The 18132-nt window shown below is 55.5% G+C and overlaps 2 protein-coding genes across 2 annotated transcripts; one reads left to right on the forward strand and one right to left on the reverse strand.

The window, feature by feature from the left end:
- Positions 1 to 1120: 1120 nt before the first annotated feature.
- Positions 1121 to 9624, reverse strand: Smim47 (small integral membrane protein 47). The gene is made up of 6 exons (XM_057760890.1): positions 9604 to 9624; positions 9463 to 9522; positions 9340 to 9347; positions 6381 to 6660; positions 2985 to 3174; positions 1121 to 2014 (listed from the first exon to the last, which is right to left on the reverse strand). Exons 1-6 carry the CDS (start codon positions 9622 to 9624, stop codon positions 1791 to 1793), a joined length of 783 nt encoding a protein of 260 aa, XP_057616873.1. The 3' UTR covers positions 1121 to 1790.
- Positions 9625 to 13101: 3477 nt separating this feature from the next.
- On the forward strand, positions 13102 to 17377 carry Acp4 (acid phosphatase 4). The gene is made up of 11 exons (XM_057761065.1): positions 13102 to 13212; positions 13292 to 13396; positions 13474 to 13560; positions 14573 to 14719; positions 15247 to 15345; positions 15419 to 15514; positions 16164 to 16296; positions 16381 to 16463; positions 16728 to 16855; positions 16939 to 17117; positions 17196 to 17377. Exons 1-11 carry the CDS (start codon positions 13102 to 13104, stop codon positions 17306 to 17308), a joined length of 1281 nt encoding a protein of 426 aa, XP_057617048.1. The 3' UTR covers positions 17309 to 17377.
- The last annotated feature ends 755 nt before the right edge of the window (positions 17378 to 18132 follow it).

Below are 18132 nucleotides of genomic sequence, written 5' to 3' on the forward strand. Positions count from 1 at the left end.
ACACATCTTCCTGGGTTCCCTGGGAAACTCCGCCCATGTTACCTACTCATGTTTGTATGTTTGGTTCATGGAAAAACTCAAGAAGAATCCCATGGATGGATGGTTGCCACGGCCTATTTCACAGATGGGCATTTGGGGACCCAAAGCCACGCTGCAGCAGCTGGGTGCCTGTGGAGGTCTGGCGTACTGCAGAGGGCCCAGGGCAGTGCAGCCGCCCTGCCAGCCTCACACTGTGCTCCCGTTCCCCAGGTGCAGCGGTGTTCTCTGGGGCACTGATCTACGCCATCCACCCTGAGGAGATCCTGGAAAAGTACCCACGCGGGGGCAGCTTCGGCTACTGCTTCGCCCTGGCCTGGGTGGCTTTCCCCCTCGCCCTGGTCAGCGGTATCATCTACATCCACCTGCGGAAACGTGAATGAATGCTGTGTGTCTAGAGAATAAAATCTGTTTGACCACGGTCCTAGCTCGGCTCCCTTCCTCCCTCCCTCGCTAACAGCAGCCCTCCTCTCCAGTCTCAGTCAGAGCTCAACTCCCAGGTTCTCTGCCCTGGGACACCAGCTGGAGCCAGCCTCCTGAGGGCAGTTGACCTAGGTAAGATCAGGATGACCGCGTTCCTCTCTGAAGACCGCATTAGAACTGTCTCAGAGCCCTCTCCCTGCTCCAGTTGTGTGGCCTCTCTCAGGGACCCAGGCTGCTCGCACTTCTGAGCTGGTGATCTCTTCCACATCTTGTCTCTGCCCCAACCACTGAAAGAGTTGTCTCTTACTGCAGACTGTTCTCCCCTCCCTCCCAGAACCCAGCTCTTCCCACACCCACACAGGCCACTGTAGAGTCAATGTAACACCCCCTCTACTCAGGCAGTGGGTACCGCTGGGCCTCCCAGGATTTCACCTGCTTCAGGCTGGGTCCCACTGTGTGCTTAACAGTCTGCACTGCCGCGCCCGGTCTTCTTGAGGTCCAGACTCTTGCAAACAAAGCTTTCCTCTGGCACCAGTGCCTTCTGAGACCCCCATCTGGGACCCCGCCACACCCTCTTTCCAGCATTCTGACCACCCCTTTCACCTGCAGCCACACTGACCAGATTTATTAAACATTATTTATTCCTCTGGAAGAAGGTAAAGTCATAAATAGTGCACAGTAGGGAGACCCATACCAAAGCGGCTTCTGCAGCAAGGGCTGGTTGGGCCTGAGCTGGAGTGATCTTGAGGTGGAATGCTGCAGGCCCACCGTCTTCTTTGGGCCAGGCAGTTCCCATTGCCTTCAACCAGCACGGATCAGCTGCAGAACAGATGGCTCATCTCACATGGATTCGCAGAATTCCTCCAGGAATTCTGATTGGCTGCCCGTGGTTGAGGTGCCCAGGACCAAACGGCTTGCCAGCTGCAGTGGGCCCCGCCCAGGTGCGTGTGGCAACCAGTCCTGTGCAGACTAAACGGAAGATGAAGCAGGGCCTCCAGGCACAGCTTTCACAGCCCGGCCGGGCTCACAGTGCCAACTCCAGCAGCTGCAATCCAGCAGCTGTGTCAAATCTCCCCAAACTCCGCCCCCTCCTCCCGGCCTGGGTGAGGTTCCCGTCAGGGGCGGGGCCGAGAAATAAAATACAAGCTGAGATACATGACTTTGATTGGCTGGCCTCAGGAGGCTGCTTAGCAACTGCCAGCAGCCCTGACTGACTACTCTTTAAGTGCATAGCCAAGAGTCCGGGCAGGAGATACAGTTGCCGCGATTGACACCTTGCTATGGAGGAGGCAGAGCTTGGCACCCTGCCAGTACCGGACATGGTTAAGTGGTCAGGATGAGGGGTAGCTACCACCGGGCGCAGCAGCCTGCGGGGCCTCTGGAGTGTCTAGGACCCGTGGGTCAAGTTGTGGCAACTCAGGTGGTGGGATCAAGCCCAAGCTGGGAGTCAGGGCTTGTAGGTGGGCTAGGGCCCGAGATCCATTGAAGGCCACATCACAGCCGGACTGGGCTAGAAGCCAGCTCTCCACTTCAGACTGTAGCCACTTGGAGGTCTCTGCGGGGAAAGACTATGTTCAAGCTGGAGCTAGACAAGACCTGGGCCTGAAGGTCACATGGCTGGCATAGAGAACAGCAGGGAAAGCCGAAGACCAGCAGGTTGGCATGGAGATCAAACAGCTGGGTTGACCTGGGGACAGCTGGGTTGACCTGGGGACAGCGGGGAGGGTCTGGGGACAGTGGGGAGGGTCTGGGGACAGTGGGGAGGGTCTGGGGACAGTGGGGAGGGTCTGGGGACAGTGGGGAGGGCCTGGGGACAGTGGGGAGGGTCTGGGGACAGTGGGGAGGGTCTGGGAACAGTGTGGAGGGCCTGGGGACAGTGGGGAGGGTCTGGGGACAGTGGGGAGGGCCTGGGGACAGTGGGGAGGGTCTAGGGACAGTGGGGAGGGTCTAGGGACAGTGGGGAGGGTCTAGGGACAGTGGGGAGGGTCTGGGGACAGTGGGGAGGGTCTGGGGACAGTGGGGAGGGTCTGGGGACAGTGGGGAGGGTCTGGGGACAGTGGGGAGGGTCTGGGGACAGTGGGGAGGGTCTAGGGACAGTGGGGAGGGTCTAGGGACAGTGGGGAGGGTCTAGGGACAGTGGGGAGGGTCTAGGGACAGTGGGGAGGGTCTAGGGACAGTGGGGAGGGTCTGGGGACAGTGGGGAGGGTCTGGGGACAGTGGGGAGGGTCTGGGGACAGTGGGGAGGGTCTGGGGACAGTGGGGAGGGTCTAGGGACAGTGGGGAGGGTCTAGGGACAGTGGGGAGGGCCTGGGACAGCAGCATTGGCATAGGAGACATTAAGGAGAACCTGGGCAGGGAGGGCCCAGGGGTAGCAGGGAGAGCCTAGGGACAGAAAGGAGGGCTTGAGGGACAGCAAGGAGGAGTTGGGGACCGAAGGGTTGGCATACGGGACAGCGGGGAGGGCCTGGGAGGTAATAGGGAGGCCTAGCAACGGCAGGAGGACCTAGGCTTCAGGGAGGGCTTACCTTCAGGGAGGCCTTGGGCGCCCCCTGGGCAGCGGGCTAGAAAGCTGCGAGCCAGCAGGGCCTCCTTGATGTGCTCCTCCTGTGCGCGCAGCGCCAGGGCACTGAGCAGTTCCGAGTTGTTGGATGTGCTGCGGTAGTACAGCACGTGCGCCAGCTCCAGCGCCTGCGCACTTCTACGCTGCCCAAACACCTGTGGGGACACAGGCTTAGAGACAGGGCTTCCTCAAAACCAGAGTGCCCTGGAGCCTGCGTTGGGGCTGAGGCCAAAATGCACCCCGCTGCCAGTGGTCCACGGCTTTGCTATCTGGCAACATGTTAATGGGTTTGTGCAAAGATATTAAACATGAGTTCTAGCCTAGGCAATTCCAATACCAGTACATCCTTGTCAAGTGTTCTTCCATAGCCCAGATGACATGTCTAAGATTTGCTTTATAGTGACCCAGTACAGAGACTGGGGTGTTGTGATACAATCAGAACACTGGGTACAGCCTGGACCCTCCACCCTCCCAGCCCTCTGCCACATTAGCCAGGATGGAAGAGCTCAAGGTAATCCTGGGCCTTTGTGTTGCCTCTGCCATCCCCGACCAGCTTCAAGCCCTTGACTGAGAGTGGTCCCGAGAGCACTGTCTGACTACAAGGTTGGTGCTGCAAGGACCCAGGAAGTCAGTACACGGGACAGACAGCGTAAGGACAGAGCTACTATACCCACCTGTCCCTAGAGTTCAGCCTGAACTGACACAGCTGGGGGCCTCACAACATGGCTGTGTGGATGGACTTCCTAAGAGCGCATACCAACGAGTCTACCCCTGCCTTGGAGTCCATTGCCACAGAGGCAGGAATCTGTGCTAAGGGCCACCATGCAAGGAAGAGCTGGGTCTCCTGTGATCACCGGCCAAGACTGAAGTGCAGAGCTCTCATGGCTAACGGAGCACACCACACATGCTCCCCAACTACTCAGTCCCCGTTCCGGTAACCCCACCTTCTCTGTGTCACAGGCCACACCCTACCACCATCCTCATCCCTCCTGGCCAGTTTGGCTGTCTCTGGCCCATCCTGCTCCTTGCCTCCTCCCTGGCTTCATCTCCACATCCCCTGCTCAGCTCTGAGCTTCCCTGTACGCTGCTGTGCCCACATGCCCCTTGTCCCCTCAGAGCCTGGCTCTTCAAATGAGCAGTACCGCACAGTCTGTTCTTAGAAAACACTGTCCAGAGAGCAGATAAATCCTCAGGCTCCTACAGCCCATGCGCCCACCCGTCTCTACAGTCTGCACCCCACTGGAGAGACCTACACTCCTACAACCCATGCACCCACCCGTCTCTACAGCCTGCACCCCGCTGGAGGGACCTACACTTCTCTGCAACCTCCGGGTTGCTCCTGTCCTGCTCTGCACAGCAAAGGCAGCATAGGGTAGGGTTCCAGAGACCCATCGGGGTTGATGGCCTCTGGGCAAGGGACAAGGAATGCACAGGGGTGGCCAGCCCAGTGAGAGAGAATAGTTAGCCGGAGGGGACGGCACACAAGGTGCAGAGTTTGGGAAGCAGGAGAGGTCAGGTGTCACAAACACACAAAGAGAAGGAACTGGGGTGCAGGTTAGAGTGTTGAAGGATTGTAACCAACCATGAGGTTCGCTGAACAGTACGCTCACTAGACAGTGAGAAGGAATGGTAGCCCTGCAAAGAGCAGATTTCGGAGATGTTGGCCATAGCAGCCAGTGAGAACCATTGCTTCAGGCCCAGATGGCCATAGACTCAAGGTGGAGACAAAGGGTCTGTATCCTGCTCCAAGGCAGGAGCTGAGAAGCCAGGCAGAGAGCATAAGGTTCCACAGAGGTAGAGACAGGAAAGGACCAGGACAGGGGCCTGTGGTACAGCAGACACGGGGACACTAAAGCCCAGAAGGAATGAATAATTAGGGACAGAGATAGATGGCTGGGAGTTCTGGTGGGAGGCCACGGCTGGGGCCCAGTGGAGTATGAATAAACGGGTAATCAGAGTACCAGAACTGGATAAACTGGGCCCTTCCGCTCCTTTAAGGCCCGCTGAGGAGTGACAGTGTCTTCTCCCCACAACACTGGAATGCCCTCACTGGGCTGACCCCTGCTCTCAGTCACCCCCTCCATTGCAGCTCCACTCTGTTTGGGTTTTTTGTTTTTTGAGACAGGGTTGAGATCTCTGTAGCTTTGGAATCTGTAGACCAGGCTGGCCTCGAACTCACAGAAATCCACCTGCCTCTGCCTCCTGAGTGCAGGGATTAAAGGTGTGCACCACCACCGCCTGGCTCCTCCCTGCTTTTAACCTGTGTCCCCTGTGAACGTGATGAGAAGCCTAGATGTGTGCCCATGGGCCACCCTGGCCACGCTGGGCCTTGTCTAAAACCCTGCTGCACACCCCTCTCCCTGCTTCCCCTTGTGGCCCAGATGGTCTGGCCATCATTTGACAGCAACTTGAGAACTAAGGAGCTGGCAGGTAGATGACGGAATGCCGAGCTCACAGCAAGCTGCACTCCTGGCGCACTGTAACCCGGAAGAACTGAGAAACGCCACCCTTCCCACCCATCTCAGCCAACAGGGCATGCAATGGCAAGGAGAACCCAAGTTGGGTTCTTTTTTTTTTTTCTTTAAGACTTACTTATTAATTATGTATACAGGGTTCTTCCTGCATGTATGCCTTCAGGCCAGAAGAGGGCACCAGATCTCATTACTGGTTGTGGTTGCTGGGAATTGAACTCAGGACCTCTGGAAGAGTCAGTGCTCTTAACCTCTGAGCCATCTCTCCAGCCCCCAAGTTGGGTTCTTGAATCCTAGATCCTGAGCAACGCCTCTCTGAGGAGGCCCTGAACTCCACGCTGCAGCTCAGCAAGGAAGGTTATTAAATATGCAACTTCCTGGCCCAGACCCTGAGTTTCCAAACCCATCTTTTGGGGCTCTCTTACTGATCACAGTAGCCCTCCAGGAAGGAAACGTGGGAAACAAGAGTCCCATTGTAGGACCCATAATCACCTCAGCAGGGACCCTGGACAGTACTTCCTGAACTGTGGCAGGCTCACACTGACTCCTGCCATCTCTGTCCATCCCTGCCAACCCGTCCACCCTTCGCCAGCAGGCCCTGGCACCATTCTCACTGTGCAGAGAGAAGTCAAGCGACTGACTGAAGACCGCACAGCTGCGGGACAGCAGCCACATCCAGATCCAGTCAGGCAGACTCCGAAGTACACACCTTTGCTCTGCTCTTAAACTGAGGCACAGGGGGTAGGAGCCCTGTCTGGGGTGAAGGGTGCTGGTGAATGAAGTAAGGAGGATGTAAGGGCACCGGGCACCAGGAGCAGGTTGTGGAATAACGGAAAGTACTGGGGGGCCTGGCCGGGCAGTTCAAGCAGCAGGGACCCAAGGGTGCTCACCTTGGAGGCCCTCAGGCCCATGAAGGCAGCAAAGAGCAGTAGCAGCAGAGAGGTGGCCATCTTGAGGTCAGACAGTATCACCATGCCCACATTGACGAAGAACACAACTCCCGAGACCACCAGCATCAGGTTGAGCATGGCGCGCTGCAGAATGGGCGTGCGCACCTTCAGTTCCGGCAGCAGCTGCTCTAAGCCCTCCAGCGGGGTATCCTTGAAGCTCTTCAGAACCAGGTGCCCTCGTTTAGTGCGCGCTGCCAGCACCACACGCTTGAAATATCTCCTGAGGGCCAGAGAGGAGGGGGTGAGTGCAGGGTGAGGGGTGTTAGGGCCAGAGCGTCTCACCTTGTGATGGCAACTCCTGGTTGTCACCTTGACCACATCTGGAATCAACTAAAACCCAAGCTGTTGGGCACTCCTGTGAGGGCGTGCTTGACTGGATTGTTGAGGTGGGCAAATCTACCCTAAACTTGGCAATCACACTCTAGTGACAGCCCGTATAGAAGGCCTGGGGGTTGGGGGTGGGAAGAAGCTCTCTGTGGCTCTTCACCCAGCCAACCTGAGACGCATCCATCTCCACCGGACTGCGGTTGAGAAAATGCTAAGTTGATAGCTCCCCGAGGACACAGAAACCTCAGAAACGGTCAAGCCCTGGGGGGAGGAGGGATATGGAGGAAGTAAAGGTTGACTTGGTTACACTGTTGAAAAACCACTGGCAGTCAAGCCCACCTGGGGATTGAGGTGAGGGGGTGAGGCAGGAAGGAATGCTTTCAGAGAAGGATGTGCAGGATAGATGTTGTGAAGGGCTCCGTGTGGGGCATGGCGTGTGAAAAGCCACGGGGTGTAGCTGCTCAACCATTTTTGAGTTATGGGGCTAAGGATATAGCAGAGGTGCCTGGTGGGGGAGGTGCTGGATGGTCTTAGGCTGGAGACAGGCCACCCGACAGGAGGTAGTGGAGGTTTGGGTAGAGCCCAGGAGAGAGCCCAGGCGTGAGGCCAATTAGAATCTGGGACGATAGTCCGACATCGCCACCATGCGGCTATTTCTGATTCTGCAGTCACTGTATTTGAGGACAGAGTGCTGTTACAGGCTCTAGTCAGCAGAGGGCGCAATCGCCAGTTCCGCTTGGTCCCAAGAGCTTGAAAGTCACTAAAATTGCACGGATCTGAGCTAACTAGAAGCACAAATCTGTTTGTGATTGGAAATTTCTAGTCCTTATCCTGAAACCCAGTGAATACCGTGTTCAGAAGCCACTGCCTCGGACACTGGGTGGAAATGAATTTGCTTGGACAGGTGTGTTCCTCGGGGCATTTACTTGGAGAGGTTGGAGAAGCTGGCAGGAAGGAGATTGTGGGCTAACAGATCCCCTGTTTGGGGTTCTGAACACTCATATAAGAAAGGGATTTGATGGCTGGTGGTAACCATTGAATAGGAGTTTGCTAAGAAAAGAGGAGAAGAGTCAGTACTCCTTAGCATGATCTTGTTAAACAGATTTCCACCTTTGGCTGGCAGGAGTCCTCAAAGAGAAGTGATAAGTTTTTTTTTTTTTTTTTTTTATTTATTATGTATACAATATTCTGTCTGTGTGTATGCCTGCAGGCCGGGAGAGGGCACCAGACCCCATTACAGATGGTTGTGAGCCACCATGTGGTTGCTGGGAATTGAACTCAGGACCTTTGGAAGAGCAGGCAATGCTCTTAACCTCTGAGCCATCTCTCCAGCCCGAGAAGTGATAAGTTTTAAGTCCTGAACAAGTTTGGTTCCAGGTAGAGAATCGGACCCTGGAAATTCTCTGTGCTCTCACCCTCAGAGCTGAAAAGCCCTCCAGATACCCATGTGCCCTTAAAGACTCCTGCTCAGTTCCCAAAACCCAGATCAGATGCTGGACCCTGTCCTCCAACTAGAGAGCACAGGTCATTGTCACTCCTGCCTCAGTTTCCAGAACTTCCTCTTTAGACCCAGGGGTCCAGGATCCAGCCCTATTCCTTCAGACCCAGGGTTCCAAGCTCCAGCCTCCTCCCTCAGACTCAGAGGTCCAGGGCCCAGCCTCCTCCCTCAGACTCAGAGGTCCAGGGCCCAGCCTCCTCCCTCGGACTCAGAGGTCCAGGGCCCAGCCTCCTCCCTCGGACACAGAGGTCCAGGGCCCAGCCTCCTCCCTCGGACTCAGAGGTCCAGGGCCCAGCCTCCTCCCTCGGACTCAGAGGTCCAGGGCCCAGCCTCCTCCCTCGGACTCAGAGGTCCAGGGCCCAGCCTCCTCCCTCGGACACAGAGGTCCAGGGCCCAGCCTCCTCCCTCGGACTCAGAGGTCCAGGGCCCAGCCTCCTCCCTCGGACTCAGAGGTCCAGGGCCCAGCCTCCTCCCTCGGACTCAGAGGTCCAGGGCCCAGCCTCCTCCCTCGGACTCAGAGGTCCAGGGCCCAGCCTCCTCCCTCGGACTCAGAGGTCCAGGGCCCAGCCTCCTCCCTCGGACACAGAGGTCCAGGGCCCAGCCTCCTCCCTCGGACTCAGAGGTCCAGGGCCCAGCCTCCTCCCTCGGACTCAGAGGTCCAGGGCCCAGCCTCCTCCCTCGGACTCAGAGGTCCAGGGCCCAGCCTCCTCCCTCGGACTCAGAGGTCCAGGGCCCAGCCTCCTCCCTCGGACTCAGAGGTCCAGGGCCCAGCCTTGTCCCTCAGATCTAGGGGCCAGGTCTCTACTTTTCTTCTTCCTACTGAGGTTTTGGCTGATTATGCAGTCCCTGGACCTGTGGGGAGTAGGATTTAGGAAGTAGGGAGCCTTGATCTGATGCTGTTACATTTATTAGATCTCAGAGGCCAGAGCGATGGTAGAACAGGTAGAGGCCAGGTTGGTGGGCTGGGGAGCCATGGCTTCTCACTGCTGCAAGGCCAGGTTGGTGGGCTGGGGAGCCATGGCTTCTCACTGCTGCAAGGCCAGGTTGGTGGGCTGGGGAGACGTGCCTTCTCACTGCTGAGCCTAGAGCAGAGACAGAAGCGTGATGGAGACACGTGGCAACTTGGTACAGAAAAGCTACAAGGGCAAATGCACAGACATGAGACACAGACCCTCCTGCACTCCGCCTTCCCCTCACCTTGTTGAAGAAGTAGATGGAGGCTAGGATGGTGAACACGGCCATGGCCAAGGTCACATTCTGGGAGAGGAGGAAGAGGCCAGAAGTTAGCTCCCTCCCCTCCCTGTCCCCACCCCTCCCTTTCCCTTCACCTGTCCTCACTTCCTGCAAGTTCATAGCCATGGGTCCTAACCACACAGCGACTTGACCTCCCTCCCCCAGGCCTCTGAGTCAGACAGGAAAGAGGCCTCAAGAATGGGAGGGGGTTGTCCGGGAGACCAGAATGGTGACCATGGTGACCAGGGAAGGGCATTTTGGGTAGAAGAGACATTCACACTGGGGCCTGGGGAGAAGGGAATGTGGGCATGGACTGTCACGTGTGGTACCCAAATCCAGCATCAGGACCTAAGAGACTGGAGAGTCCAGAACTGAGTTCTCTTTTCTTCCCTGGAGTGTGCTGGGGATGGGAGAGCTGTCAGCAGGGGAGGAACAGAGTGACTCTGGTATCTTGAGGCAGTAGATTGCCTGAGGTGTGGAGAACAGGCTCAATGGTCTAGGAAACATGGGGTCCTCATGTCAGGGGTTAGACCAGATTTTGGTCTCCAGTTTGTAAGGATGGCGGAGCATCATGGTAGTGTGAAGCGTGGTGGTAATAGTGGCAAATCCTGACGTCTGGACCACAGACAGCCAGGCACTTTGACTCTGACCACGCAGCGCTCTGTGCCTTTAGAAAGGCTCCCCAGGATACTAGAGAGACAAAGGAGCGGACAGATGAACACGTGTTGAACTGCCGTCACCTTCACAAATATTGCTTGCTGTGCACAGAGGGGCCCAGGCCTTTGCAGTGATGCCCGCGCCTGGACACTAAGGAGGGAAGGATAGGGTGGGAAACGTCCTGTGTGGGCTTGAATCCCAGCTCTGTAGTGGGATGACCTCGGGTGACTCATTTAAAGATGTCTGACCCTAGCTGGGTGGTGGCGCATGCTTTTAATCCCACCACTTGGGAGGCAGAGGCAGGCAGATCTTTGTGAGTTCAAGGCAGCCTGGCCTACAAAGTGAGTTCCAGGACAGCCAGAACTGTTACACAGAAAAACCGTGTCTGAAAGAAACAAACCAAAAATAAAAAAAATAAAAAAAAAGATGTCTGAGCCATTTTTTGTTTGCATTATAAAGAAAACATATCCTCCATAAGGGGCAAGGGAGGTACCCAGTGGGTAAAGCACCTATCACATAGGTTCAATTCCCTAGCACTCCTATAAAAAGCCAGGTGTGGCACTGTTACCTTAGCACTGCAGAGGTGGAGACAGGAGATCCCTGGTGCTTGCTAGCCAAATCAGTGAGCTCCAGGCTCAGTAACAGCCATCAGAATAGGTGAAAGGCGACTAAGGAAGACGTTTGGCAATGACCTCTGGCCTCTACACACAGAAGAAACTTCTGTTTGTGGTGCAGGTGCTTCTCTAGTCCAGGGTGGGAAGAAGGCTCAAGAGGCTCACGAAGTTCAAGGTGTCTTTGCGGACTCACAAGTCACATAAGCAGTAGCTGGGAGCCGGAGGGAAAACAGTCCTAAGTGCAGCCGCCTGCAAGGTGCCTGCACAGAGGACCCTAGTGACACAGCTTCCCTGCATCATCCCTCAGCTGCTTCTGAGTCTCAATCCTCTGAGTGACCCCACTGGTTCATCATGCTGGACTCGGAGTGATTTCTTGGGTCACTGTTGCTCTTTCTGTCTGGATTGGAGTTCAAAGTCACCTTCAGCTACATGGTGCATAGAGAGTCCAAGGGTGCCGGAGATACATGAGATCCTGTTGCTAAGTGAATAAGCCAATACATAAAATAATTAAGGGCTGTCGAGATAGCTCAGTGGGTAGCCTGCTGACAAGTCTGATGGCCTGAGTTCAACTCCCAGAACTCACAGGGCAGAAGGACAGAACTGACGAGCTCTCCTCTAACCTCTGTGTATGTGCTATGCCATACGGGTCCCCCACCCCACAAGTGTAATACATTTCAATGAAGAAAAAGAATAAACACACATATGTACTCAAAAAGAGAGAGAAGCAGGAGGCACCAGATTATGGAATTCAGTGGTCCTCCTTCCTAGCTGGTGGTGGATGCGTGGCCTGAGGATGCCGCGATTTCCAGTCTCACAAACTGTGGACCTGGGACCTCCAGAGCAGGTGGGCATCATGGGTTCTCTGAGGCTGGCTGTTATCTGAGCACTTGGGAAGCTGAAGTTGGAGTGTTGCGAGTTCTAGCCAGTCCAGGCTGCAGAGTAAGTTCAAGGCCAACCTGGGCAATGCAGTACAATTCTGTCTACAACATTTAAAAAAGGAGTTAGGTGTTGTGGATAGAGATGTAGTCCCGCGATTCAGCACTGGCTCAGCCTGTGTCAAGCGATAGCTGTATTAAACAAGAGGACCTGGGTTCAGTTTCCAGAACTCACAGGGTGCCTTGGGACCATCTGTAATTCCAGTTCCAGAGGATCCAGTGCCCTCTTCTGGCCCCTGTGGGCATGCATGCATATACATATAGGCATATAAAATAAAAATAAGTAAAATCATGGCCTGATGTAGTGATTGATACACACTTTTAATCTCAGCACTTGAGAGGCAGAGATTTGTGAGTTTGGTCTACATACTGAGTTTTAGGACAGCCAGAACTACATAGTGAGACCCTGTCTCAAATCACCACTTCAAAAAAAAAAAAAAAAAAAATCTCAAAAATTAAACAGCTAGACTCTCTCTATGCTAAACCTTCCCAATCCTTGACCCATAAAACCCATGAGCAATAACAACTCATTGCCTTAAGATACTGAGCTTGGGGCCAGGGAGGTGACTCACTGGCCTCGCAAGCACAAGGTTCTGAGTTCTACTCCCCAGTACCCGTGTTAAAGATCTTGGCACAGTGGCTTGTAACTGTAATCCCAGAGCTTGTGAGGTCGAGACAGGAGGATTCCTGGAGCTCAGTCTAGAGTGAATCAGCAGCTCCAGGGTAAGTGAGAGGCACCTGACATCTGGCCTCCACACGCATGTACTCCTGCACACACATGAACACAAATTGCTGAATTTTGGGGTCATTTGTTGTGTGGTCGCAAACACAACTTCTCAACAGTTTCTTTCTCAAACAGGTTCTCTGAAGTGCTTTGATCTCATCCCATCTGCGCTGGGCGATGAAGGCACACAGAACAAAGTAACTTGGTGATGGTGAGATTTGAACCTGGTCTGTCTGCTTCTGGCTTGGGTATTGTGCAACAAACTGGTTTTAACTACTTTTATGTGGTGTGGGAAGAAATTGGAATCTTCAAGAAGTCCAAGGAGGCCTCAGAGACTCCTAACATTTTAGAAAAGGAATGGGGAGACGTGGGGAAGCAGGGGTGGGGGTGGGGTTCCCTGTAACTACCTCTCAGCCTTGCCACTTCCTAGATGGTTCCTCAGGCTGTGCCTCAATTTCCCCATCAGCACAGCAGGGATGCTGGCGGTCATATGGACACCTCCTGGGGGGTCTGTGAAGATGAACCAGGTTAATCCCAGGACTCCCTAGCCTGGAGCAGAGCTGGGGAGCATGCTGGGGCCTGCACTGCTGGCAGGGGGCTGAGTCTGAGGCTAATGAGCAGGTGAGGCCACAGCACAGACGGAGGCTGAGCTCAGCGTCTGCTCTCTGTGGAAATGGCCGAGCCTGGGTCTCAGTGCCACACCGCTGGACCCTTGCTGCTGCTGCTGCTGCTGCTGCTACCACCCCAGACCCTGCTGGAGGGGCCCCTGCTGTTTGTGGCTCTGGTGCGCACCCTCCCACCCCACCTGACTCACTCTCTACCTCCCAGACCAACCCTGACCTGGTTCTCCAACATCCCCCCAGGTGTTCCGTCATGGCGACCGGGCCCCACTGGCCTCCTACCCCACAGACCCACACAAGGAAGCTGCCTCCACCTTGTGGCCTCGAGGCCTGGGCCAGCTGACCAAGGTGAGGAGGGAGAGAGGGTGAGGAAGAGGGCTGGGAGACAGGTGATGCCGGTCTGCTGAGACTGTCTCTGTTCCCAGGAGGGGATCCGCCAGCAGCTGGAGCTTGGCCGATTCCTGAGGAGGCGTTACAAGGCCTTCCTGAGCCCAGAGTTCCGGCGTGAAGAGGTACTTTGCTGACCTTTAGCCCCAAAGCCCCCCTTTGGCCTTCACCTCTTTTCTTTGGTTTCTATCAGCCTGACTTGCACTCCCATGGGCTTTTGAGTCAGTAAGGAATCTACACTGACCTCTGACCTCAAACTACGACACAGTGTGACCACTGACCCGACCTCAACCTTTGTCTTGATTCCCAACGATTCCATCCTGACCTTCTGACCTTTGAACCTGATTCAGTCTTTGGTCCTTGTTTTGCCTTCCTGATGTTTCTTAGGAGGTGGGGTTTCTTGGGAGGGTTCTAGGCCTATATATACTTGTTTTTTTTTTTTTTTTTCCTGGCCCAACAAGCCTATCTGCCAATGCATAATCCAAATCAGACCAAATCAAACCAAATTAGAAGCCCAGGTTTAATGGATGCCAGTGCTCCCGGGTGGCCCTCTGGGAAAACACGGAGAAGGGGAACGGACAACCTGGGAGACCATGTGTTCGTTCTGGGGGGGGGGGGGACAGTTTAAATAGCCCATGGGAGTGGTCTTGACCCTCCCTGGGGACTGGTCACCGTTTGGCAGGTTTTCTTGGAGGCGGAGCCTGGACTGAGGCAACTCCCAGGGAAAGGGGCCTGAAATGGAACTTTCCACCCAACATTCCAGACTTTTTTTGGATAAGGATGTTAGGGGCTGACAATACCCGGCAAGTCCTCCATCACTGAGCAACACCCCCAGTTCCACCTCCAGCCTTTGACCTCTGCCCTCTGGCCTGACTCTGACTCCTCTAAGGGCTGTTATTCAGTTCCCACATCTTGACCTTTCACTTCCAAGCCCCTTGATCTTCCTTAACTCTCCACACCTCGGTAGACCCATACAATCTAACATGTCACCCATCTCTGACCCGTGATCCCAACTTCCAAAGTTTAAGGGCAGATACTTGAGTTTTGACCCTCAATGCCTGAGCGAATTTGAAGCTTTTGATTTGGGACACTGCTGACCCTCGACCTGCACCTTTCTACCGCCCCGATCCACCCCAGGTGTACATCCGCAGCACAGACTTTGACCGCACACTGGAGAGTGCACAGGCCAACCTGGCCGGGCTGTTCCCCGAGGCTGCCCCTGGAAGTCCCGAGGCTGACTGGAAGCCCATTCCAGTGCACACAGTGCCCGTGTCTGAGGACAAGGTCAGGGGGGCTGGATCTGATGGGAGAAACAGAAGGATCTTGAGTTCAAGGTCATTCTGGGAACCTTAGAGACACTTGGTCAAAATGAAAAGTTTAACAAGAGGACTTGGGATGTGGGTCAGTGGCAGAACCCTCCTCTTAGAACCCCCCAATGAGGAGGGACTCGGGTGTGGCTCAGTGGTAAAGCACCCATCTAGAACCTCCCAGTGAGGAGCTGGGGCTGTGGTTTAGAGGTAGAGGGATTGCCTGGCTTGTCCATAACCAGCACCACACATGTACAAAAAGGGATGAAAGCAAAACATAACACTGAGCTGGAAAGGGCCAGAGGCAGCTTCCAGCCAGCTGGACCCACTTCTGGGCTTCCAAGCCTAGAACAGCTATTAGTAAGACTGTCCCTGGTGGGTCCAGAGGGGTAAACTGCCACCCCTGGTCAGCTTAGCTGGATACAGGGGAAGCTGGGAGAGAGGCATGGCCAACTGTGAGACCCCAGACTCCCGCTGTCTTCTCTGAGCCTCAGTCTCCCCCAGTTGCTGAGGTTTCCCATGCGCAGCTGTCCTCGATACCATGAGCTGCTGCGGGAGTCCACAGAGGCAGCTGACTACCAGGAGGCCCTGGAGGGCTGGACGGTGAGTGCTGTGGTGGGCTTGGGTGTCAAACAAGGGTTGGTCAGGGCTCACCCAACTCCGCATCTCCATCCAGGACTTCCTGACCCGCCTGGGCAACTTCACGGGGTTGTCACTGGTTGGAGAACCACTCCGCAGGGCATGGAAAGTTTTAGACACACTCATCTGTCAGGTGAGTCCTCTTCCTCTCCCAGCGGGGACTTCAGGTCTGCACGTGACTGGCTGCTCATTATGACAAGTGACTTAGTCCTGTGCACCCTGGCTTCCCCTTCTGCATGGTGACAGGCTGGGAAGACGGTGGCATAGTATAATACACCCCCTTTCCTGGTACCATTTTACTGACTCCATCTAGAATCCCAAATGTCAGATTCCAAGGCATCTCTTGGTAAGGACTCTGGTCTGGTACTTACTCCGGCCCACACTGTGGTGAGCTGACCTTTGAGGGGTTTGAATGAGGGTCAGGGTCTGCAGGACTGGCTGTCAGTAAAGCGCTTGAGTTTGGACTGCCCGCACCTACACGAAAAATCTGGATGTAGCAGCTCACAGCTAAATCCTGGTACTGAGGCCTTGACAGGAGGATCCCTGGGGCTCAGTGGCTAGCCAGCCTTGCCTCCTTGTTGAGTTCCAGGCCAGTGAGACCCTCAAATTAAGTTGACCAGTCCTGAGAAACATCTCAGGTAACCTCTAATCTATACACATACATATGCACATGTGGGCATGCACATGTGGGCACACACATGCATCGCACACAAGCACATACAAAACAAATGGGTGTGTGACTGGGGACTTCCTCTCCAGGCCCTCTCCTTCTCTCTTCTCAGCGTGCCCATGGCCTCACCCTTCCATCCTGGGCCTCCCCAGACGTCCTGAGGACTCTGTCACAGATTTCAGCTCTGGACATCAGGGCACATGTGGGCCCACCCAGGGCAGCTGAAAAGGCCCAGCTGACAGGGGGTGAGGTGTGGGGCCCATGGGGCTGGGGGGACCTGGTCTTCAGGTGGGGAGGGGGCATATAAGCACTCTGCTCCTGTCCATCAGGGATTCTGCTGGATGCCATCCTCAGCAATTTCTCCCGGGCCCAGCGCCTGGGGTTGCCCCTCAAGATGGTCATGTACTCAGCTGTGAGTCCTTGGGAAGGACAGGCATTGCGGCTACATGGGTGGCAGGGGTGGTGGTGGTAAGACCATGTAGTCTTAGGGGACTGCATCACTAGAAACAGTAAAGATGGAGGAGGGGTCAGAAGGACAAGACTGTTGACCAGAACTGCCCAGGCACAGTCTGCATGTCTAGACAATCATTACAGAATGCTCATGGTGTGTGGATAGGAGTGCTCTGGAATTATTTCTGGGGTCCTAATCCATCCCCCTCAATGGAATTACCTGCAGCACGACAGCACCCTGCTGGCCCTCCAGGGGGCCTTAGGCCTCTACGATGGGAACACCCCGCCTTATGCTGCCTGCATGGCCTTTGAATTCCGGGGGAGCTCCAGAGACCCTGAGGACGAGGATGGAGAGTGAGGATGGGTGATGGCTTGGCAATGGGTGGGATGGACTCTCAGGGGGGAATGGGTGACGCTACTGACCTCTCCACCTCCAGGAATGTCACCGTCTCTCTCATCTACCGAAATGACACTTCCCGCCCGCCCCTGCCGCTCAGGGTCCCTGGGTGCCCAGCCCCCTGTCCACTTGGGCGCTTCCAGCAACTGACTGCTCCAGCCAGGCCTCCAGCTCACGGGGCCCCCTGCCATGGTTCCTATGAGCCTACCAGCCCCCCAGGTGACAGCCCTCTGCACAGGGGTGGGAGTGGGGAATTCCCAAGGCCTGGGATTCACAACCCCCATGTTCTTCCTGCAGCCACGGTGCCCCTGCTGGCTGGAGCTGTGGCTGTGTTGGCTGTGCTGAGCCTGGGGCTGGGCCTGCTGGCCTGGAGGCCCAGCTGCCTGAGGGCTCTGGGAGGGGCTGTATGAGGGGGGAATGGATAGACACAAAAGCACCCCTTCAGCTGACACTGGATCCCAACACGTGTGCTCACCTGCTTCTCTGACTTGTCACTTACTGTGCTCGCGCGTGTGGGGATGAAGGCTGGGTGGGCCCCAGGCCCTGTGCAAGCAGTAAGCATGGGTGCAGGTGAGAGCCTACAGCCTGAGAACACATAGGACTGGAATGCTCTTAAGCACCTCTACTCCCAGCAATTACAGCTGGTGGCAGAACAGATGGGGCTGTCTCAGGGTCACCCAGTACCCCAATTATGAATCAGATGGACATAGGGGTTTCCCAGGGTATTGACTAAGGTAACCAGTGTCTTCTGAAAGCCTCACCCATCACTAACCTAAGTTCTCCCTGAAGTGGCTAAGTTCCTCAAGGACCTGTTGATGAGACTGTACCCATACCCCATTCCCTACTGCCTAGCAACCATGCCATTGGCATCACTTAGAGCCCCACACCCATTGTCTTGTATACCCACTGCCACAACTGACATGGGGAAAGTCAAAGGGTATTCCTCATCTTGAGAGGAGGCCAGGCTTCTATCTGGGGGAGGCACAAGACCCAAAGTCCTGAGGAAGCTAAGGAGCATACCCTGGAATCCCAGGACAGCCTGAGCTAGAGGGTCTGGTTCACAAGAACCAACATAAACTCAAACCAAATGCAGGCTTCAAGGTAGGGAGAGGTAGGGAGGGCTAAGGCCAGCCAGTGACTGGCCCCCACCAGCCCACCTTTCCTCAGCAGACCGCTGGAGCATCCTCTGGAAACAGGCCAGAGGAGGGCAAGCAAGCCTGTGCCTCACCTGCCC

This window comes from Chionomys nivalis (genome assembly GCF_950005125.1).
Source record: "Chionomys nivalis chromosome 23 unlocalized genomic scaffold, mChiNiv1.1 SUPER_23_unloc_1, whole genome shotgun sequence".
NCBI classification, from domain to species: domain Eukaryota; kingdom Metazoa; phylum Chordata; class Mammalia; order Rodentia; family Cricetidae; genus Chionomys; species Chionomys nivalis.